This window comes from Oncorhynchus mykiss, chromosome 23, assembly GCF_013265735.2.
Source record: "Oncorhynchus mykiss isolate Arlee chromosome 23, USDA_OmykA_1.1, whole genome shotgun sequence".
In the NCBI taxonomy this organism is placed as follows: Eukaryota; Metazoa; Chordata; class Actinopteri; order Salmoniformes; family Salmonidae; genus Oncorhynchus; species Oncorhynchus mykiss.
In genome coordinates this window covers 38,080,577-38,104,905 of record NC_048587.1, presented here as the reverse complement: position 1 = coordinate 38,104,905, position 24,329 = coordinate 38,080,577, and the positions used below count along the sequence as shown (strand labels likewise).

At 43.1% G+C, this 24,329-nt stretch overlaps 1 protein-coding gene across 1 annotated transcript; it reads left to right on the top strand.

Moving 5' to 3' along the window:
- The first annotated feature begins 4,313 nt into the window (after positions 1-4,313).
- Positions 4,314-22,786, top strand: LOC110502698 (protein FAM83B). Its single transcript, XM_021580937.2, has 5 exons — positions 4,314-4,482; positions 10,162-10,664; positions 17,460-17,624; positions 18,214-18,338; positions 18,984-22,786. The coding sequence occupies exons 2-5, from the start codon at positions 10,200-10,202 to the stop codon at positions 21,115-21,117; spliced, it is 2,889 nt and encodes a 962-aa protein (XP_021436612.2). The 5' UTR covers positions 4,314-4,482; positions 10,162-10,199; the 3' UTR covers positions 21,118-22,786.
- Positions 22,787-24,329: the final 1,543 nt, after the last annotated feature.

Below are 24,329 nucleotides of genomic sequence, written 5' to 3'. Positions count from 1 at the left end.
TATAACTGAACTAATAACTCACTAACTAGCAAAGAATATCAACTAATGTTCACACGGCAGGCTTTGCTCTCTGATCTGAACTGATCTTAAAAGCGCATTCACTCGTGGGTGACCCCATTTCTTCTGCTTGGCTCATGTCTAAGTCATGAAGAACATACAGTATTTTCACTTATGTGAATATAAAGCATATTCACACATCAGACAGAACTAGTGTGGTACAGGTGTTCTCCAGCAGGTATCCCCAGTACCATCAATTCAGCTTGCAAGGGGGACTAAACAAAGGCAGTCAAGAATGACCTGGGTTGTATTGTACAGACACTGTCTAGACAGGACAAATGCCTACATTTATCATTTTATTCAGTACACAAACACTCACAATGCTTATACTATATACACTGAGTGTAAACAACATTAGGAACACCTGCTTTTTCCATTACATAAATTGACCAGGTGAATCCAGGTGAAAGCTATGATCCATTATTAATGTCACCTGTTAAATCCACTCCAATCAGTGTATATGAAGGGGAGAAAACAGGTTAAAGAAGGATTTTCAAGCCTTGAGACAATTGAGACATGGAATGAGTATGTGTGCCATTCAGAGTGTGAATGGGCAAGACAAAATATTTACGTGCCTTTGAAAGGGGTATGGTAGAAGGTGCCAGGCATACTGGTTTGTCTTAAGAATTGCAATTACTCTGGGTTTTTCACACTCAACAGTTTCCAGTGTGCAGTGCTTAATTTGTCAATTGGGAGGTGCCCGAACAAAAAGTGAACCGAGAGGCGGTGACCTTAGTTATCTTTGTTTTCTTTATTATTTTGGTTAGGTCAGGGTGTGACGAGGGTTGTTTGTTTAGTTTTTGTATTGTCTAGGGTATTTTGTATGTCTAGGGGTTTTTGTAAGTCTAGGTGTTTATATGTATATGGTTGCCTAGATTAGTTCTCAATCAGAGGCAGCTGTTTATCGTTGTCTCTGATTGGGGACCATATTTAGGTAGCCATATTCCTTGGGTATTTTGTGGGATCTTATTCTATGTTAAGTTGCCTGTTCTGCACTTCTCATATTAGCTTCACGGTTCATTGTTTTGTATAGTTTGTTCAGTGTTCTTTCTTTATTAAAGAAGTATGTACGCTTACCACGCTGCATCTTGGTCTCCTCCATGCAACGACCGTGACAGAAGAACCCACCAAAAAAGGACCAAGCAGCTTACTTAAGAGGGGTGGACATCTTGGACCCGGGAGAAAGAGGAGTGGAGGACATCCTGGACCTGGGAGAAGGTAATGGCAGGGGACAAGACCCTGCCATGGAAGCAGGTGGAGATAGCACAGGAGGAACGGCGACGATATGAGGGAACATGGCTAGCACGGAAGCCCGAAAGGCAGCCCCAATATTTTTTGGGGGGAGGCACACAAGGAGATTGCAGGAGTCAGGTTGGAGACCTGAGCCAACTCCTCGTGCTTACTGTGAGGAGCGTGTTACTGGTCAGGCACCGTGTTATGTGGTGGAGCGCACAGTGTCTCCAGTTCGCATTCATAGCCCGGTGCGCTCTATTCCAGCTCCTTGCATTGGCCGGGCTAGAACGGGCATCCAGCCGGGAAGGAAGGTGCCGGCTCAGCACTTCTGGTCTCCAGCATACCTTCTTGGACCAGGATATCCTGTCTCCGGTGTGTCTGCACAGCCCAGTGCGTCCTGTGCCAGTACCCTGCATTTGCAGGGTGAAAATAAACATCCAGCCAGGACGGGTTGTGTCAGCTCTACACTCCAGATGTCGAGTGCGCCTCCACAGTCCAGTGCGTCCTGTTCCTCCTCCCCGCTATTGCCCTGAGGTGCGTGTCACCAGCCCGGTACCACCAGTGCCGGCACCACGCACCAGCCCTCCAGTGCATCTCCAGCGTCCAGTACGCCCTGTTCCTGCTTCCCGCACTCGCCCTGAGGTGCGTGTCCCCAGCCCGGTACCACCAGTGCCGGCACCACGCACCAGGCCTACAGTGCGCCTCGGCAGTCCAGTACGTCCTGTTCCTGCTCCTCACACTTGCCCCGAGGTGCGTGTCCCCAGCCCGGTACCACCAGTGCCGGCACCACGCACCAGGCCTACAGTGCGCTTCGGCAGTCCAGAGTGTCCGGCGACAGTACCCAGTCCAGAGCGTCCGGCAACTGTACCCAGTCCAGAGCGTCCGGCGACAGAACGCAGTCCAGAGCATCCCCAGCCCGGTGTCTCCAGCGACGGTCCCAGTCCGGTGTCTCCAGTGACGGCCCCCAGTCCGGTTCGCCAGCGACAGTCCCCAGTCCAGAACCTCCAGCGATGATCCACGCAGCGAGGGTCCCCAGCCCGGGCTTACGGCGAGTATCCGCAGTCCAGAGCCTCCGGCGATGATCCACAGGTCAGTGCTACAAGGGCGGGGGGATCAGTGTAAAGAAGATGCCCACCCAGACCCTCCCATATAGGTTTGCGGCCGGGAGTCTGCACCTTTTATTATTTTGGTTAGGTCAGGGTGTGACGAGGGTGGTTTGTTTTGTTTTTGTATTGTCTAGGGGTTTTGTATGTCTAGGGGTTTATATGTCTATGGTTGCCTAGATTGGTTCTCAATCAGAGGCAGCTGTTTATCGTTGTCTCTGATTGGGGACCATATTTAGGTAGCCATATTCCTTGGGTATTTTGTGGGTTCTTATTCGTTGCCTGTTCTGCACTTTACGACTGTGACATTAGCAGAATATTTTTTAATAGCTCACAAATGATCCATACGACATACTACTTTGACACTGACAAACTGAGGATCTGAGAGTCATAAAAACGACTTTGTCTTGAATCCATCAACAGCCTAGGCCTATGTGTGTGGACACATATTGTACAATATGAGGAGGAAATTATAGTCCTAAAAAAGCTTTCCAGTCTCACTGACTCAACCAATGATGCATAGCAGCCCACTCACAGGTGATGGCCGACGTGTTTGTGCCAAACGCTTATCGCTCTTGTTTTACTTTGTAAAACAATGCTGTTAGCTCAATAGGCCTATTTGGGAATTGATACCGTGGTAGCGTACAGACAGCTAGATTAGTCTTCTCTTTTTAGCAGGATCCGTTTGCTTTCCAACCTGTGTTTTCATGCGATTGTAATTGAAATATTGTGAAAGGCCTGTTTTTGCTGCATGCTGTTCACTGACAGATTTGCAGCGCAATCCTGTCGATATGCCTTCTGATAGGGCTACACACAATCCACAGCTATTGATCCTCTGTGGCTAAGTTATAAGCCTACTCTTGGTGTAGCCTAGTATTTTGAATTAGTTCATTTCTTTCTGAACAGACAGCAGTAATTCTATAACTTTGGCAAATGTATTTCAATTTATCAGGGATGCTGCGGCATCTCCAGCACCCTTCCCGCGGCTATGATTCTATAAGGAAATCAATTATAAAGTGCGACCCTGGAGAGCTGAAGGTTGCAGACTCATGTCTATCAGAGGAAGAGAGATCATATAAAGATAATCTCATTCTAGTTCTGTGAGAGATAGACCTACAAATAGGCTTCTCTCTCTCACCAGAGCAATGGCCAGACTAAAATGTTGCGTAAAAACATATAAGCTAAACCCGGCCGGCACAGCAGAAATCAATTCTTAGAATATCAGGCACATTTTTACATTGCATTTTTTAGGGGGCAGGAGAATTACAGAGGAGTCAACTTGAATTAACTCTGGTTGCTTTTCTAATAATTTTTACATTGCAAACAGTGATGCCATGAGAGGTACTGGATCCTGGCAAATGGGTTCCGAAACCAAACAGCCCTTAACTTGAGGTGCCAGATCCTGTTCTGGCAGAATCCGGTTAAAATGAAGCACTGACCATGTGTGTCAAGAATGGTCCACCACCCAAAGGACACCCAGCCAATTTGAAACAACTGTGAGAAGCATTGTAGTCAACATGGGCCATCATCCCTGTGGAAGGCTTTCGACACCTTGTAGAGTCCATGCCCCGACGAAATGTGGCTCTTCTGAGGGCAAAAGGAGGTGCAACTCAATATTTGGAAGGTGTTCCTAATGTTTTGTACACTCAGCATAAATGTAATCAAATTAGTTAGCATGCACTGTTAAAGCTTACGTACATATTGGCATATTATAAAACATGTAAAGGCTCCTTTAAATTTGATAGAAAAGACTATCAAAACCTCCATTGTCTACATCACACAATTGAACTTTGAACTCTCAAAGAAGAAGAGGTGGGTGTGGCTACCTATCTGAAACAGGTTTATGGCAGCCCCTGTGCTGTGAGCAAGTTTAAAGCCTGAGCTATTTGCATGTGAACTGGAATCCACACCCTCCATCCACAGAGTGCTTCTCATGTTGAGACACCTCCTTGTCTTTGTTACTTTCAGTTGGCAGATATAAGCTTTTCCTCCAATACGGCTTAACAGTCAGCAGAATACATTGAAAGATGCCGGACTGGGATTTATTGGGAAACTACAAGATACATTTTCTATAACTCATACTTTCAATGTAAGTAACTGCTATAGAGTTTAACATTAGACTGTTGTGACATGGAATGTAGAATATGCTTTCAAATAATTCAGTGGACTATGACGAAATAATGATAGGCATATAGGCTAAGAAGCACAATAATGTGCATAATCTCTATTCATTGAAATATTTTATCATAAAAAGTCATGTTGAGGAAATATAATATACAATCAACTGGACACATTGCATCATCACACAATAGCAGTGAAAGGCAGATTCCACAACATTGGTTTAAAAGCCCAATAGGGAAAACTTGACTAACTTTACTAAAACTAGGAATAGAAAACAATTTTGTTTGTCACATGCTTCGTTGTAACGAGTGCTCTGAGAGTCGGGAAGCAAGTACAGGGAGTGAGTGTTTTAATAAATAAACAAAACAAGAAACAAGAAACCCAAACACACCGATATGAAACAGAGTCAATAACATCTGAGGAAAGAAGCAAGGGGATTGACAGATATAAGGAAGATAATCAAGGAGGTGACGGAGTCCAGGTGAGTGTCATGAGGCACATCAACAGCATCATCCCAGAAACCCCATACCCACTCCAATTCGCATACCGCCCCAACAGATCCACAGATGATATCTCTATCTCTAATCTATCTCTAATCTCTATTGCACACCACACTTCCTTTCACACCTGGACAAAAGGAACACCTATGTGAGAATGCTGTTCAATGACTATAGCTCAGCGTTCAACACAATAGTGCCCTCAAAGCTCATCAATAAGCTAAGGACCCTGGGACTAAACACCTCCCTCTGCAACTGGATCCTGGACTTCCTGGCGGGCCGCCCCCAGGCGGTAAGGGTAGGTAACAACCCATCCGCCACGCTGATCCTCAACACAGGGGCCCCTCAGGGGTGCGTGCTCAGCCCCCTCCTGTACTCCCTGTTCACTCATGACTCCACAGCCAGGCACGACTCCAACACCATCATTAAATTTGCAGATGACACACAGTGGTAGGCCTGATCGCCGACAACAAAGAGATGGCCTATAGGGAGGAGGTCAGAGACCTGACCATGTGGTGCCAGGGCAACAACCTCTCCCTCAACATGATCAAGACAAAGGAGATGATTGTGGACAACAGGAAAAAGGAGGACTGAGCACGCCCCCATTCTCATCGACGGGGCTGCAGTGGAGCTGGTTGAGAGCTTTAAGTTCCTTGGTGTCCACATCACCAACAAACTAACAAGGTCCAAGCGCACCAAGACAGTCGTGAAGCGGGCATGACAAAACCTATTCCCCCTCAGGAGATTGAAAAGATTTGGCATGGGTCCTCAGGTCCTCAAAAGGTTCTAAAGTTGCACCATGGAGAGCATCCTGACTGGTTGCATCACTGCCTGGTATGGCAACTGCTCAGCCTCCGACTGCAAGGCACTACAGAGGGTAGTGCGAATGGCCCAGTACTTCACGGAGGCCAAGCTTCGTGCCATCTAGGACCTCTATACCAAGCGGTGTCAGAGGAAGGCCCTAAAAACTGTCAAAGACTTCAGCCACGACAAGCAGTACCGGAGGGCCAAGTCTAGGTCCAAGACGCTTCTAAACAGCTTCTAACACCAAGTCATAAGTCTCCTGAACATCTAGTCAAATGGCTACCCAGACTATTTGCATTCCCCCCCCCTAGCCGCACCACTGACACTTTCTGTTGTCATCTATGCATAGTCACTTTAATAACTCTAACTACATGTACAACTGAAGTCGGAAGTTGACATCCAATTAGGTTGGAGTCATTAAAACTCGTTTTTCAACCACTCCACATATTTCTTATTAGAAAACTATAGTTTTGGCAAGTCGGTTAGGACATCTACTTTGTGCATAACACAAGTCATTTTTACAACTATTGTTCACAGACAGATTATTTCACTTATAATTCACTGTATCACAATTCCAGTGGGTCAGAAGTTTACATACACTAAGTTGACTGTGCCTTTAAACATCTTGGAAAATTCCAGAAAATTATGTTATGGCTTTAGAAGCTTCTGATAGGCTAATGTATATAATTTAAGTCAATTGGAGGTGTACCTGTGGATGTATTTCAAAGCCTACATTCAAACTCAGTGCCTCTTTGCTTGACATCATGGGAAAATCAAAAGAAATCCGCAAAGATCTCAGCAAAGGAATTGTAGACCTCCACGTGTCTGGTTCATCCTTGGGACCAATTTCCAAACGCCTGTAGGTACGAAAGTATAAACACCATGGGACGACGCAGTTGTCATACTGCTCAGGAAGGAGACGCATTCTGTCTCCTAGAGATGAACGTACTGTGGTGCGAAAAGTGCATATCAATCCCAGAACAACAGCAAAGGACCATGTGAAGATGCTGGAGGAAACAGGTACAACAGTATCTATATCCACAGTAAAACGAGTCCTATATCGACATAACCTGAAAGGCCGCTCAGCAAGGAAGAAGCCACTGCTCCAAAACCGACATAAAAAAACAGACTACAGTTTGCAACTGCACATGGGGACCAAAATCATACTTTTTGGAGAAATGTCCTCTGGTCTGATGAAACAAAAATAGAACTGTTTGGCCATAATGACCATCGTTATGTTTGGAGGAAAAAGGGACTGACTTACAAACCGAAGAACACCATCCCAACCGTGAAGCATGGGTGTTGTGGGGGTGCTTTGCTGCAGGAGGGGCTGGTGCACTTCACAAAATAGATGGCATCATGAGAAGGGAAAATTACGTGGATATATTGAAGCAACATCTCAAGACATCAGTCCAGATGTTAAAGCTTGGTTGTAAAATGGGTCTTCCAAATGGACAATGACCCCAAGCATACTTCTGAAGTTGTGGCAAAATGGCTCAAGGACAACAAAGTCAAGGTATTGGAGTGGCCATCACAAAGCCCTGACCTCAATCCTATGGAAAATGTTTTGGCAGAACTGATAAAGCGTTTGTGAGCAAGGAAGCCTACCAACCTGAATCAGTTACACCAGCTCTGTCAGGAGGAATGGGCCAAAATTCACCCAACTTATTGTGGGAAGGTTGTTGTAGGCTACCCGAAACCTTTGACCCAAGTTCAACAATTTAAAGGCAATGCTACCAAATACTAATAGTGTATGTAAACTTCTGACCCACTGGGAATGTGATGAAAGAAATAAAGCTGAAATAAATCCTCTCTCTACTATTAATCTGACATTTCACATTCTTAAAATAAAGTGGTGATCCTAACTGACCTAAAAGACAGGGCATTTTTACTAGGATTAAATGTCAGGAATTGTGAAAAACTGAGTTTGAATGTTTTTGGCTAAGGTGTATGTAAACTTCCGAGTTCAACTGTACATACTACCTCAACTAACCGGTGCCCCCACACATTGACTCTGTACCAGCACCCCCCTATATATATATATATATATATTTTTTTTATGCTGCTCTTTAATTACTTGTTACTTTCATCTCTTATTTTTATCAATTTTTTTTTACTGCACTGTTGGTTAGGGGCTCGTAAGTAAGCATTTCACTGTAAGGTCCACACCTGTTGTATTCGGCGCATATGACTAATACAATTTGATTTGATTTTGATTTGATTAAGACTTTCCCAAACCGGATACTTTGTTTGTATCCCCCAGGTCAATTTAACTAATCGCAGAGGCTGTTCCAAAACTCTGCCAGCAGAAAAGAGAAAAGAGACACTTGGAACAGACTTTTAGTCCAACTCAGGAGGCGCGCACACCACCAACTGCTTCCGAGTATATTACTCGCTAATGTTCAGTCCCTGACGACCTCAGGGCAAGGATTTCCTTCCAGAGAGACATCAGGGATTGTAACATACTTTGTTTCACGGAAACATGGCTCTCTCAGCATACACTGTCTGAGTCCATTCAGCCAGTTGGGTTCTCAGTTCATCGCGCAGACAGGAATAAATATCCCTCTGGGAAGAAGAAGGGAGGGATGTATGTTTCATGATTAACTTCTCATGGTGTGATTGTGATAACATAAAGAAACTCAAGACCTTTTGTTCATCCGACGTAGAATACTTCACAATCAAATGCCGACCGTATTACCTCCCAAGAGAATTCTCTACGATTATAGTCACAGCCGTGTATATTCCCCCTCAAGCCGATACCATGATGGCCCTCAAGGAACTTCACTGGACTTTATGCAAACTGGAAACCACATATCCTGAGGCCTCATTTATTGTAGCTGGGGATTTTATCAAAGCAAATTTGTGGAAAACGATACCAAAGTTTTATCAACATATTGACTGTAGTACTTGTGCTGCTAGAACACTCGAACAATGCTACTCCAACTTCCGGGATGCCTACAAGGCTCTCTCTTCGGTAAATCTGATCACGACTCGATTTTGCTCTTACCTTCCTGTAGGCAGAAACTCAAACAGGAAGTTCCCATGCTAAGGACTATTCAACGCTGGTCTGATCAATCATAATCCATGCTTCAAGATTGTTTTGATCACGTGGACTGTGATATGTTCTGGGTAGCCTCCGAGAACAACATAGATGAATATACTGATACGGTGACTGAGTTTATCAGGAAGTGAATAGGAGATGTTGTACCCACTGTGACTATTAAAACCTACCCTAAACAGAAACCGTGGATAGATGGCAGCATTTGCACAAAACTGAAAGCGCAAACCATCGCATTTAACCATGGCAAGGTGACTGGGAATATGGCCAAATACAAGGTGTAGTTATTCGCTCCGTACGTCAATCAAACAGGTAATAAATACATCAGCATAGAGACAAAGTGGAGTCGCAACTCAACGGCTTAGACACGAGACATATTAATCAGCAAGTCTGTACAAGCTGGGCCAGCTGCAGTTAGTAGTTTAGAACACAGTGTGCTTCTGACAACATGAACACCTATTTCTGATGTGTACATTCTGACAGCTAGAATGTCTATGTATTGAAATGAGCTAATTACATAGTTTGTTTTTGGTTAATCAATAACTAAGGGAAACTATTACAACATAACACTACACATGTCATTCCACAAATTGAGTGCCTTTTGGTTAGTTAAACTATGTAAAAAATAAATATTTGAAAACGTAATTTATTTCACCTATTTTAAACATTCTGTCATAAATGTTCAACTTCATAAAAAACATGTTTTCCCATCTCAATAGGTTAAATGAAGATACTATAAATGGACTAATAAAGGTATATGGTTGACAGAAACTGTGTTGACAGAAACTGCGTTGACAATTTCCTCTTAAATCAGTCACAACTCCCCTGGTGATGGGGGAATGGAGGCATGTTGTGTGCAACACGGAGGGGCAATTGAATGCATGCTTAACTTGGTAAAACATGATTAGCCTATCTATCTATGGACAACAGGGTTGATGTGTTGTGCCCACAAAACACCTGAAAATTGCCAAAAATATTAAAACCAACTCACCTGATTTTACAGTAAGATTTGAGTATTAGATGTTCAATGTTTGGTTTGAAAACATAATTTTAAAATAAATATTTTTACCATATTAAAACAAAAGTTTGGTTCACATAACAGGATTAACCACTAATCACATGCAATAAGTACAAATCTTTTAAAGAACTACTCAGAAATGAATTCCCCAAAACAACAAAACACCCACAGCTTTACAATGATGGTGAAAACTCATATTTTATTTCAATGAAAACACTCACTATCGCATTGTTTTTCTAACACGTTGCTTCTTGTCCATTTGACTTCCAGCGTCCACCATCTGTAACAGGGCTCGCTTAGCCATTGTGATGATGGAATCCGAACAACTCTCCCTGCTGTCCTCCTTGAAAGGAGAGTTGCAGTCTGAGGATTACATTCATCCCCACTATAAGGAGGCTTATCGCCTTGCTATCGATTCCCTGGTGAATGGCGGCAGAGAGAGCTACCAGGAGTTCCTCAAGGCCGAGCGGATAGGGAGCTTTCTCTCAGAAGATGAACTCCACTTCATCACTACAAATGCCTCACAGCCATTGCCTAGCAGCCACACAGAAGAAATCAACGGACCAGCACTGGACACTCCGGCCAGCAAGTCCTCAACTGGGACGTACTGGCCTGTGCACTCAGACATAGTAACACCCGACCTGGAGTTAGGATGGCCGATGGTCATGCATGATAAACTCCAAACCAATATTGATCTGCTTTTCCATCCACCCAGACTAAACAGCCCCACCATCAAAGAGGTGATCCGTAAACAGATTCAGGGTGCCAGACAGGTACTGTAATCCTGCAATGCATTGTGTCCACAACAATGGTAATGCTAATGCTTGTTTATGGAGTGCAAATCACAATATTGTATTTTTGAAAGCTGCTGATAGTATCTTTGTGGACTAATAGTAGAAAGCCTCATGTTTAGCTAATATTGCCTGCTCCCCAACTGGGACTGTCTCTTTGTGTGTGAATGTGATAGCTCAAGAATCACAAATGTAAACTATTACAAGACAAAGTGACAAATTCAATAACCAGATTCCTGGCCCCATTTTATTTACAGCACAACTCCCTTTCCTCCCAGAGAAAAATTATACACGTTTCCTTTTCACTAGTCAGTAGTGTCTGAGGAGGTCAGGGCAGGTCTATAAAATCAGGTTTTGCAACTTACCTTCATGAGTAAAAGTATAGGTGCCCTGCAAAGGAAACTTTAGGTTACTTGCGTAACCCCAATTTGATGAAAATGCGAGTGGGATGTGTCACTTATGGGAAATGCTTAAGGGTTGTTAACAAGCCCACCAACATTCTCGACCATGTCTCTCTTCCTTGCGCTCTTGCAAGCAGGGAAAGGTGGTGACAAATATTATTCATATTCTCATAGAACCGGGGTTACGTTTCCTTTCAACGTGTCACTTAAGGCAATTGGCCAACACCCGTAATGCAGACATGCTCTCCAGGGTAGTTCCAATAGCATCACCCCTCAGAGGCTTCGACACTGAGGGAGAATGCCCCAGGAAGATGCAATGACATCCAGTCGGTAAAGACTTCAGAAACTTATGAGGGCTGGCCCAACATGCCATAGCACAAATCTCCCATAAGGAGATGTTTTAGTGCCTAAGAGGTAGCCATACCTCTGGTGGAACGACCCATTCTGGGCTGTTACCCTTGCTACTATATTTTCCAATGGAATAGCCTCCACTATCTCAAGATAGCTGTTGGAGGTGCCCAAAAAACACAGAAGTCATTGTCACTCTAGAGCAATACTGTCGCTTTAATCCAATCAAATGCACCAGGCACATTCTGGACACAAACGGTGGAGAAGCTCTACTTCTGTAAACTGGGTGAGAGGTACCCAGGAGGACCCTGGGCAAACTGAAGGCATGAACGGTGGGTTGACAGTGAGTGCAGCCCACTCACTTGCTTTGCAGGCATAGGGCAGACAGTAAAGTGGGTTAGAAAGAGAAGTATTACATCTCCCCGCTTTCCAGCGCCTCCAGAGGCCTCAAGCCCAATAGAAGGGTCCCAGTGATGGAGCTAAAAGCTTGGAGACTGGTTTTGTGTTAGCGACACACACCATAAAAACGACATAACAGAGGCTGTTACCTACTGTGCAACTGTCGAGGCCTGTGTGACAGGTGAGATAACAGTTAACTGTTCCTTTAGAGATATTCACGCTGTCCAAAAAGGTCCTGCAATGAAGCATAGAGACCTTGCAAACAGAGGGTTAGGGTTAGAAAGGGTTATGAATGATCTGTGTACGTTACACCATTTCTCTAAAAAACGCATTGTCTCTTTTTCCAAAAAGTGGACGTATAGGAGGGGCACTGGAACTCTAGATCTTGAAAGATTTTGAGTTGCCGGCTTGTCGCATTCAGATTTATCCTCCCACTGGTCATCCCCAGAGTACCATGGCTACTGGGTGAGGGTGGCAAGTCTTTACGTATGTTTGGGTCTGCAGATCTCTGCGTAACAATGGCTATCAGGACTGGTTATAAAGCAGGAGAGGGATCTCTGCTAACCAGGGCCTGTGTTAGGTCTCTTCCCTGCCTCGCTCATTTAGAGTAATGGCACCTGGTAGTAAAGAGAAGGTGCGTTACTGTGTTGCTCGTGCACTAGACGGTTAGAGGTGAAAATGCCATAAGGCGAGGGTGGCCATAGTAAAATGGTTGGCCATAGTAAAATGGCAAATGGCAATCTGTCATCTAGCATTGTATGTCTGAAGAGACCCGAGGGAGAGTGGACATGCTGACTTCCATCCCTGGATAGAACCTGAGAAGGTGCTGAGGGTCCAAGGGGGGTAAGAACACTTGGGGGTAAGAATGCACATCCTCCATCATCCCATGTGAGCAATGTCATGCAAGTGTGCTGTTACAAAGGGAATGTTGTTTTTCCCCCAATGCAGATGTTCCTCACCACTGTCGGGCGAGACAGAGATGGGGACGGGCGGCTTATGTTAAACCCGAGAGAGACGGGTAGGGCAAGGAAGCCGTAGGCTTTGCAAACTATCCTCCTCTGCTGCTTAGGGCTGTGCCCTAGGTTGGCTGGCCCATCCTGCCCCTCTTAGGGTGGTTAAGAGAGTGGAACTTTGCTGTGGCCACAGCAAAGGACTGTTTAACTCCAGGTTGCCCTGGTTTAAGAGCTTAGCCTGGGTATTGTCAGTCTGCTGTGTTGCCAGGGGTCTTGGGCCAACTTGGTACCCCTGCCATGCTGTGAGGCTGGGGTGAGTTGCAGTGACCAACGGGCTGCCACAGGGCCTGGGTTTGTGCGGCAGGCAAGAGTTTAGAGGTATTTGCTTTCTTTCTTACGCATGTCACAAATCTGCCGCTTGGTGTAGCATGTCACACTTCTGCCGCTTGGTGTCGACAGCGGGGTTAACCTCTCTGGGATATGTGGGACGCTAGCTGAAGTCTAACTGCCCACACGCGGTTCCCTCCGGCCAGCACTGTGCTAGCTACAGCGCACCTTAGCAAAGGTAGCTGTTAGCTAGCTAACGCAACACTAACCTCGCGGCTGTAGTGTGCCCACGTTGCACACCCTAGATAGTATTAACCGCAAGGCTTCTACTAGCTAGCTTACGCCTACTAAAGCCGAAGAGCTTAAACGTTGTTTTTATAACAGGAATCTTAGCATAGCCCTGTTCTGCATAATGGCCACTGCTTCTCCATCCCAAAACGAGCCTAGAAAAGCACTCAAACCCCTCCTCGGCCGGTGGCTGAAAGGGGAGGGGTTAGAGACAGCAAAGCATTTTAACCTCCTTCTCAAACCCACTCTAGAGTCATTTACAATGCTGACAGGAGTTGTGGTTCTCGAGTTCTTCCTGAGCATGTTACCTTCCCAGGCAATGTATGCATTGAAGGTGAAAATCCTTCCCTGCAATCATGGAGGATCAGGCAGAAGAACATGGGGGTTTGAGTGCTTTTCTAGGCTTGTTTTGGGATGGAGAATCAGTGGCCATTAAGCAGAACAGGGCTATATTTTCGGGTAAATATTCTCCCACGACCGTAGAGCTGTGAGGCTAACCAGTTGGTCTAGTTAACATGAACGAGTAAACGCAGGTTTGAACCAGATGAGAGAAGAGTGCTAGCAATACTGGTACCGTGATTGCAGGTAGTGCTGGTGTGGTTAGCTCGCTGTCCTAGAATTTAGAAAGTCTACAGATCAGTCTGATTTTATTGAGAAATGAGGTCAGCAAAATGGATATGTACATGTGCAGGCATGAGCTATAGTTTTACTGTGGTTTCTCAAGTGATTTAGACTACATTGTCTAAGCTGTACTAGTTACAAGTATTCCAAGTATTAGCCAGATGAGGTGGGTGTGTACTGTACATAGTTAATACTCCCATCCATATGTCAAACCAAGTCAAACCTGTCACAGGGAATATGGTAAACACAGAGTGGCCATAGCTTGTGATCACACACTAAGTCACCCCTTGAGACACTATACAATATATATATATGTATATATATATTTTTAAAGGAAGCACAATGCGACATATTGTGTATATTATGAAAAATGTTCAACCAGGTCTAATAATGATAGGACTCGGACACATATATTGTAATGTTCTGTGTTTTTTTCCTGATGAACATTTACTTTGATATACTGAGTAATTTAATAACCTCTAGTGACTCCCCATCCTGCATGAGGGAGCGTAATCATCGACTGACACTAATTAGCATAACGCAACGGACAAATATTCCTAGAAAATATTCCTATTCATGAAAATCACAAGTGAAATATATTGAGACACAGCTTAGCCTTTTGTTAATCACCCTGTCATCTCAGATTTTCAAAATATGCTTTACAGCAAAAGCTAGACAAGCATTTGTGTAAGTTTAGCGATAGCCTAGCATAGCGTTTTGTCCAGCTAGCAGCAGGTAACTTGGTCACGGAAATCAGAAAAGCAATCAAATTAAATCGTTTACCTTTGATGAGCTTCGGATGTTTTCACACATGAGACTCCCAGTTAGATAGCCAATGTTCCTTTTTTCCAAAAATATTATTTTTGTAGGCGAAATAGCTCCATTTGTTATTCACGTTTGGCAGAGAAATCGCCCGGAAATTGCAGTCACGAAAACGCCGAAAAATATTCAAAATTAGCTCCATAATATCGACAGAAACATGGCAAACGTTGTTTATAATCAATCCTCAAGGTGTTTTTCAAATATCTATTCGATAATATATCCACCGGGACAATTGGTTTTTCAGTAGGACCGATTGGAATAATGGCTACCTCTGTATTTTACACGAGAATCACTCTGGGAGCCATCAGGTGACCAGTTGCGCAATGTAGCCGCTTACGGGTATTCTTCAACATAAATGCGTAAAACTACATCACAATGCTGTAGACACCTTGGGGAATACGGAGAAAAAGTAATCTGGTTGATAGCCCATTCAGTGCTCAATAGGGACGCATTGGAACGCTTCGCTTTCAAAACATGAGGCACTTCCGGATTGGATTTTTCTCAGGCTTTCGCCTGCAATATCAGTTCTGTTATACTCACAGACAATATTTTTACAGTTTTGGAAACTTTAGAGTGTTTTCTATCCTAAGCTGTCAATTATATGCATATTCTAGCATCTTGTCCTGACAAAATATCCTGTTTACTACGGGAACGTTATTTTTCCAAAAATGAAAATACTGCCCCCTTAGTCACAACATGTGACACAAAAAAGGGATCAAAGCTTTCACCTGGATTTACCTGGTGGGTTTATGTCATGGTACTGTACATCATTTGAACTCTAAAACAACAATTAATAAACATTTTTACACTTTATAAGGGCATGCAGGGTCATGGTAATCACAGTCACAGTAATCACATAGAGTTCCTGAGCTTACAGCAATGCCTCACAAAAATATTTTGACACTTTATTTGACACTATTATTGAGAGGGGGATACAGGTACACTACCGGTCAAACTTTTTAGAACACCTACTCATTCAAGGGTTTTTCTTTATTTTTACTATTTTCTACATTGTAGAGCAAAAGTGAAGATATCAAAACTATGACATAACACATATAGAATCATGTAGTAACCAAAAAAGTGTTAAACAAATCAAAATATATTTTATATTTGAGATTCTTCAAATAGCCACCCTTTGCCTTGATGACAGCTTTGGCACACTCATGGCATTCTCTCAACTAGCTTCATGAGGTAGTCACCTGGAATTCATTTCAATTAACAGGTTTGCCTTCTTAAAAGTGAATTAGTGGGATTTCTTTCCTTCCTAATGCATTTGAGCGAATTAGTTGTGTTTTGACAAGGTAGGGGGGTATACAGAAGATAGCCCTATTTGGTAAAATACCAAGTCAATATTATGGCAAGAACAGGTCAAATAAGCAAAAAATGAAATGACAGTCCATCATTACTTTAAGACATGAAGGTCAGTCAATACGGAACATTTTAAGAACTTTGAAAGTTTCTTCAAGTGCAGTCAAAAAAACCATCAAGCGCTTTGATGAAACTGGCTTTCGTGAGGACAGCCACAGGAATAGAAGAGCCAGAGTTACCTCTGCTGCAGAGGATAAGTTCATTAGAGTTACCAGCCTCAGAAATTGCAGCCCAAATAAATGCTTTACGGAGTTCAAGACACATCTCAACATCCAACTGTTCAGAGGAGACTGTGTGAATCAGGCCTTCATGGTCAAATTTCTGCAAAGAAACCACTACTAAAGGACATCAATAAGAAGAAGACACTTGCTTGGTCCTAGAAACACGAGCAGTGGACAGTAGACAGGTGGAAATTTGTCCTTTGGTCTGGAGTCCAAATTGGAGATTTTTGGTTCCAACCGCCGTGTCCTTGTGGTATGCGGTATGGTTGAATGGATGATCTCCACATCTGTATTTCCCACCGTAAAGCAAGGAGGAGGAGGTGTTATGGGGTGGGGGTGCTTTGCTGGTGACACTGTCTGTTATGTATTTAGTATTTAAGGCACACTTAACCAGCATGGCTACCACAGCATTCTGCAGCAATATGTCAGGTAAGACACTAAACAGAAAACAAGACCCCACAAAACCCAAAAGGAAAATTACAACTTATATATGATCCCCAATCAGAGACAATGATAAACAGCTGCCTCTGATTGGGAACCACACTCGGCAAAGAACAACGAAATAGAAAACATAGACTTTCCCACCCGAGTCACACCCTGACCTAACCAAACAGAGAATAATAAGGATCTCTAAGGTCAGGGCGTGACAACTTTTTTTGTTTACTACGTATGTGTTATTTCATAGTTTTCATGTCTTCACTGTTATTATACAATGTAGAAAATAGTAACAATAAAGAAAACCCTTGAATGAGTAGGTGTTCTAAAACTTTTGACCGGTAATGTAAGTGGGAGCAACAGTGGGAAGGGTGGACGTGGTGATTGAACCGCCAGTTTCCATTTGGGTGTCATATGTGACATGTGCTTGGGAGTTTTACCACAGCTCTACACAATCCCTCATACTTTAATTCACAAAAGATCCAAAAGGTGGGTCCATCAACACTAAGGTGTTACAATGGTATGCTAATTATTTTTTATAAATCATCATGTTAACCATAACCTTTTTTGTTATTTTCCCTCCTTTCCTTACAGGTCATTGCAATAGTAATGGACATTTTTACAGATGTGGATATATTCAAAGAAGCGGTTGATGCCTCCATCAGAGGAACTCCAGTTTATGTGCTTCTGGATGAATTTCATCTGCAAAGCTTTCTCTCAATGGCTGAGAATCAAGACATCCAAATCCCAAAACTTAGGGTACGTTCACATACTCTGTTACAATGTTAATTCATCTACTTAGAGGTTGATAATCAAAAGTATCGCCTGATCTTCCTCTCATCGTATATACAGTATTGATTTGTCCTTGTTTTTTATTTTCACCAAAGAAAACAAGTGACTATCTTGAAGTTATTGAGGGATGATGATGTTTCGGCAACGTGAAAATAAGAATTCCAGCGTATGGTACCTCTGTATCTAATAGATAATTTACTATGTGAGGTGCAGCAGTGGGGAGGGTGAAGGTTATTGCAGTGTCTTGTGTTATATACTGTAGATGGATTTCAGAATTAACCTAAACCACTGAAAACTTAATTCTCACTCTATCTTGCAGGGCGAGGCTGTTTACAGGTTGAGGTAGTTATTACCAGAGGTATTTAGGACACAGCCAAAAGAGTTATGCTTTCTTATCATAGCATTTTACAAGGCTGCAATAAAGCTCTCTCGCTATTTCAGAGAGTCAATATATCTTTCATGCGAGAATACTGATAATAATCAGGCTTTGCATAAAGCGGTGTATTACCGTAGAATGGTCTTGCTAAGATGCCACTTTGACTGTCTTGGTCTATAGAACATGAGAGTACGCACAGTGAAGGGGCAGGATTACATCTGTCGTTCAGGAGCTACATTTCATGGAGCAATGGAGCAGAAGTTTCTATTGGTGGACTGCCAAACAGTGGTGTACGGATCATACAGGTAAATGGAACTAGGAGGCCAGTGGTTCAGAATAAGGATTTCCCCATATTGATTAAACTGTTCTTCTATAAATACAATCTACTTTATTGAGTCATTGTGATGTTCTTTCTTTGTATTTTAATTGTGACTATTTTAACAGGTTAAGGATTAAATAGATAATTTTCTGGCTTTTGACCCCAATCTTATTTGTGTTTTTTTTTTTACCCCTGTGATGTAAACAATGCATGGAATATAAGTATGAAAGCTTGGACAATTTAAAGATTTTTAGAAGTTCTGTTCAATGTTACTTTACAGGGCTTTCTGTAGAGACTGTATTTGATTTCTAAGTGGAACACAGAACTTTTCTTGAGATATGAAAACATTTAAGATTGGGGATTTGTGTCTGAAAGGGTTGACTTTTCAAAAAGAGTAACAGATTAAGCAATACAAAACTTTAGACAGCCAAAGGCTTGTCTTTGATAGAAAAATGTGCCATAACATAGAGATGAATTAGAGATGCTAAGGGTTGACAGCAGACAATTTATTGATAATGCAAAACTGTTTACCTTAGTTGACCTCGTGCATAGACTGAGCTGAACATGTCTGTTAGAGTTGACATTTGACACTGAAGTAATTGCTGCTCTACGTTTCTTCTACTCCACCCAGCTTCATGTGGTCCTATGAGAAAATCAACCTGAGTATGGTGCAGGTCATAACAGGCCAGCTGGTGGAGTCCTATGACGAGGAGTTTCGAACGCTCTTCGCTCGCTCCTCCATGCCAGCAGTTCTCGCCCCTCCCGAGGGTGTGCTACTAGAAAGGAATGGAAGGAATGCTCTGGCAAAGTATGCTTCTCAATCCAGCCAAGCCTTTGAGAGGAAGGACCAGTTGAGACATACCCTGGACACAGTGTATAGGAAAGCCTGTGAGAGACAGATGGGCATGACGAGCCCTATCAGAGAGATGGAGGAGAGACTTTATGAGGAGGAGCCATTTCAACACAGACCCATGGTCAATCATGGTGTGAGTGTTCAAAAACACATCCATCAGTTCCAGTCTGCAGAGACTGCAAACTTCCTGAAAAGACACAGTTATGCTGGGGAGAGACAAGAAGTCTTGCATGTTCCACACAACACAAGGTATGGGGCAAGCAACTGGAATGTGGCTGGAGATGAAGGTTATCACTGCGCCCCGGGAAGAAGCCACTTTTCCAATGCTATGGATGACAATTCTCAGGGGGCACAGATGTACAGAGGTCACAATATTCGGCAGTCCTACCACGGAAATGACAAACACGCCCGCTCCATGCAGCAGAACATACCAACTTTGGAGCACACGGCTAAGTCCTTCTTGCGCACATATAGGATAGAGTCTTACCTCAATAACACTGACACTCCTATTGGGGAATCATGTGATTATTTGGACCAGTATGAAGCTCTGGAAAACAAAGCTAGCTCATTCATTCCCTCCAGAGTTAGGTCATCCCTTGTTTTCAAGTCCACTATTCCAGAGCAACCGGAGACAAACAGTTACTCAAAAAACTATTCCATACGTCAGGTCGATTCCTCTGCAAGGCAAAACAATGCAACGTATTACTCATCAATGCAACGGAATCCAGCAACATCAATGGAAAACAGAATGAGACAGGATGAGTTTATAATGAAGAAGCAAAGTCTGCAGATTTTGGATGATCCTAGGAATAACATTGGCTATGGCCCAGGAAGAGACCCACATCAGTCTGTCTATGCCAGCCTGGGCAGAACCAAAGGGGGACTGGTAATCAAAAACCCTGAGCTCCTCCAAGACAACTGGCACAAAAGGCACAGTGTGGCAGACCCAAAGTCCAACATAGACTACAGAGACAATAAAGAGTCCTCCAGTCACATGTATGGTGGAGCCTTTGTGAGGAAACAGGCAGATAGTGGTGGAATAAGAGTGGGTGCACAGAATGGAGGATATTCTTCAAATCTAAATGAGGATCAGAGATCTGTCTCTCAATATGATGTCAAAAACACAGTGGACATAAAGAGACCCCCTCTTTCCATTTGGAAAGAGCCTCCCTCCAGAACTGTGTCTGCAGCAGCCCTTGACATGAACAGCAAAGAGCCCACTTACAAGTCCACCAGTACAGCACTGGGCTCACCTCGTTTCCTCAAGAAGAGCTCCAAGAAAATCAGATCGTTGCTCAACATACCAGAGAAAAAAGAGGGTTCCCCTCTAACCAAGGAAAATGTCATTCCAAAAAGGGGTGGTAGCTCAGACACCATAGTGACTGAGGAAGAAGAACAAAGACCAAACAGAGAGAGGAAGGTTGCATCGCACAGTGGCACCACAAATCCAACCAGATCCCCTACCAGGCTAAAGATGGACAAGAACCACTTTGCAGATGATATAGGTAAATCATCAGCCCCTCGTTTCAGCACTGACGAGCTGCAGCAAAACCCTCCAGCCAGAGCTACATCCATTAGGACACAGGGGCAGCCTACTGCCATTGATGAAAGACATGAAAGGGCAAGCCTTGCATCAGGAAACTGGCGTAGCGATCAGGGGGGCAGTAGTCGTTTGTATAGCAGATTTGAGCCTTTCTGCTCATTTGAGAAGAAGCAACCCCACTCCTTACAATCTGCAACAGACCCTGCACCCATACATGCACCAGAGAGGACCAAGAGCATGCACTCTGCTAAAAGTAACTCCAACAATGAACAACACAACCACACTGGCCAACAGACAACTAGCCACCATGAAAACAAACTGGGGAAATTTATACAAAGAGTAGGGAATTTCATTCACAAAAATAAGTAGTAGAAAAGAAAGTTAGCATAGTGAACCAAGCTTACTGGTTGAATGATGACATTCAAAAAAGCAATCAAATTGTTGACAGATTGGAAACAGTGTACTGCACCATTAAACTTGAAAACTGTTCACATGAATAGCTGACATCCTTTCAGGTCTATTTAGAGTAATGGAAAACTGATAATTACTTCAATTAAATATCAATGTTTTGATTATTAGTAACACTTTCTACGAGGCACAAACATACAAGCAGGGTCCGGGACAAGGTATCACGGACAGTGAACTCAAGTCAGAGGACCACAGCTGAATTCAGACCAGCAGAACTGGGTCAGCAGCACAGTCAGGTGAACAGGGGACAGGGACAGCCAGGTATCGTCAGATACCAGCCAGGTTGTCCTGAGGCACAGTCCTAGGGCTCCGGTCCTGTGGTAGGTGAGACATAGCGAGAGAAATAGAGGTCAATAAGAGGTCAGATGCAGGGAATCTGAGTGGAGAGCCGGCCAAGCAGAGACCACAAGGGGTGCCACTGTCAGACTACGCTCAATCATAGGACTGACAGAAGAGAGAACCTACTGGGCACAGACGTCAGTTCAATATCTAGCTTCATTTACATTTGGTTGAGTTGTCAACTAACGTGAAATCAACAAAACCTTTCACCATGTCATTGGATTTAGGTGAAAAGTTGGGTGAATACAATACGAAATCCATTACGTTGATGACTTTTTTCAAATCCAATCAGTTTTCCACATTGATTCAACATCATCACACATACATATATGTATATAAAAAAATTCTGACGTGGAAACAACATTGATTCAACCAGTTTTCAGTCTAAGACAAAAAGAGAAAAGCTAAAAGTGTGTGTGTGCGTGTGTGTGCGTGCGTGTGCGTACGTGTGTGTACACTGCAGTGAGGAAAACACTGAACACAATTTGTTAAATCGTATTTGCTCCTCGAGTCCATAATCTGTTACATCAAATGAATGAGCCTCATAGAAAGTGTTATCAGATATTTATTTTTTCAAACCCAAAACTAGATCAGCTACTCAAAGGCTGTGATGAGAGACTGAAAGTTAACTGTGTTAGATAGGATCGATTCATTTATTAGGATTAAGTAGCTACAGTAGCTTCATTTCCATATGAAACACATTAAATGTCATCATTCAATTTTAAAAGAGCTGTGATCACAGACAGTGCAAAATATTTTTTCACAATATTAGACAAACCTATCCAGGATTTACATTTGCATAATTGGGTGAATGAGTTCATTTTTTTTTTTTTACCTTTATTTAACTAGGCAAGTCAGTTAAGAACAAATTCTTATTTTCAATGACAGCCTAGGAACAGTGGGTTAACTGCCTGTTCAGGGGCAGAACAACAGATTCGTACTTGTCAGCTCAGGGATTTGAACTTGCAACCTTTCAGTTACTAGTCCAATGCTCTTACCACTAGGCTATCCTGCCACCCCAGTTTTTGGCATTATTGCAGCATCTGGAGTTGTTTTGATGACTAGCTTTCTTGGTAAAATGCTTTGGCAAAATATGCTTGAAAATAAAGTTATATTTTGTTCTACTGTGCCTGCATGTGTTGTGGATACAGGTGTTGTGAGAAATGTAATGGTACAATGGGACAATTTTAGGGAAATGTACATTGTATGTCTTTGTAAATATAGTTGCTTTTTCCAAACAAATGTCATTGTGTTTCCTTTGATCTGTTGCTGTATGTAGCATAGACCTACTGGGCAGCAAGGTTATTATAGTTTTGTGTTTTTATATTAGGTTTGACTTCTAGTAGTTTTAAGAGTTTTACAGATCATCTTTACTAGTTTTTATTGAGTTTAAGTTTCATCAAAACATTTCAATACAATTTTTATAAGCTTAAGTTTAAATTTTATAAGCTTAAGTTTAAGTTTTAGTGTTAGGGACAGAAAGTAACCTATGTGTGGGAGGCTGGGAAACAGTTGTGTTGTTTAGTTTTTGTTTTTTTGTCTCTTCTTGCCACTGTGGGGTAGTAATGCATAAGGTGATGGGTCAGGTCATAGGTTAAGTTAGGTTTAACGGTAAACTAAGTGAGATGAAGTTGATCAGTGGTCACCAACAGGTCGATCGCGATCTTCAAGGCATTCCTAGTCGATCACCAAACATTTCTGTAGAAAAGCCAATGATAAAGACATACAGGATTGCGTTCCTTTTTTTCCCTTGTGTTGCGTTTTTTGCGGTGGGCATATTTTATTCAGAAGCCCTGCGCACCGGGTAGGCAAAGAGATCCCATTTTTAACCACTTAATTTGTCTGAAAAGACAAACTGCCTACTCGGCAGACTGGGAGATCTGTGGCTAAATGTGTGCCTACTGCCCTGGCCAATCGGATAGCTCAAATCACTGTGCCTCCCTGCAGCTGCCACAACCCCAGCCACAGCAAAGTTTGATACTAGCCTGCGTGAGATTTAATAACTTCTAAAACTATGACCAGAGAGAGACTGTCAAAGAATACAGCAAAGAGCTGATGTTTTTGAGTGTGTTCATGTCAAATCAAATCAAATCAAATGTTATTGGTCACATACACATCGTTAGCAGACGTTAATGCGAGTGTAGCGAAATGCTTGTGCTTCTAGTTTCGACAGTGCAGTAATATATAACAAGGATTCTAACAATTCCCCGACAACTCCCTAATACACACAAATCTAAAGGGGTGAATGAAAATATGTACATAAACAAAAAAAGGAACGTCCTCTCACTGTCAACTGCATTTATTTTTAACGTGTGTAAATATTTGTATGAACATAACGGAACATTTCTGGGGGGGAATGGCCCTAGCACTCACCCTCCAATCCAACAGGTCCCAGACGTGCTCAATGGGATTGAGATTCGGGCTCTTCGCTGGCCATGGCAGAACACTGACATTCCTGTCTTGCAGGAAATCATGCACAGAACGAGCAGTATGGCTGGTGGCATTGTCATGCTAGAGGGTCATGTCAGGGTGAGCCTGCAGGAAGGGTACCACATGAGGGAGGAGGATGTCTTCCCTGTAACACACAGCATTGAGATTGCCTGCAATGACAACAAGCTCAGTCCGATGATGCTGTGACACACCACCCCAGACCATGACGGACGGATACTCCACCTCCAAATCGAGAGCTCCGACTTTCCAACCTGAAGTTCACTGACGTTGTCACGTATACTCCTTCTCCGGCGCTCAAGGTCACCAGGCTGCTCATTATTATG

Coding starts and splice junctions, on each gene's coding strand:
- LOC110502698 (XM_021580937.2), top strand. CDS start 10,200: ATGATGGAATCCGAACAACTCTCCCTGCTGTCCTCCTTGAAAGGAGAG. Junction 10,665..17,459: donor AGATTCAGGGTGCCAGACAG/GTACTGTAATCC, acceptor CTTTCCTTACAG/GTCATTGCAATAGTAATGGA. Junction 18,339..18,983: donor GTGGTGTACGGATCATACAG/GTAAATGGAACT, acceptor TACTCCACCCAG/CTTCATGTGGTCCTATGAGA.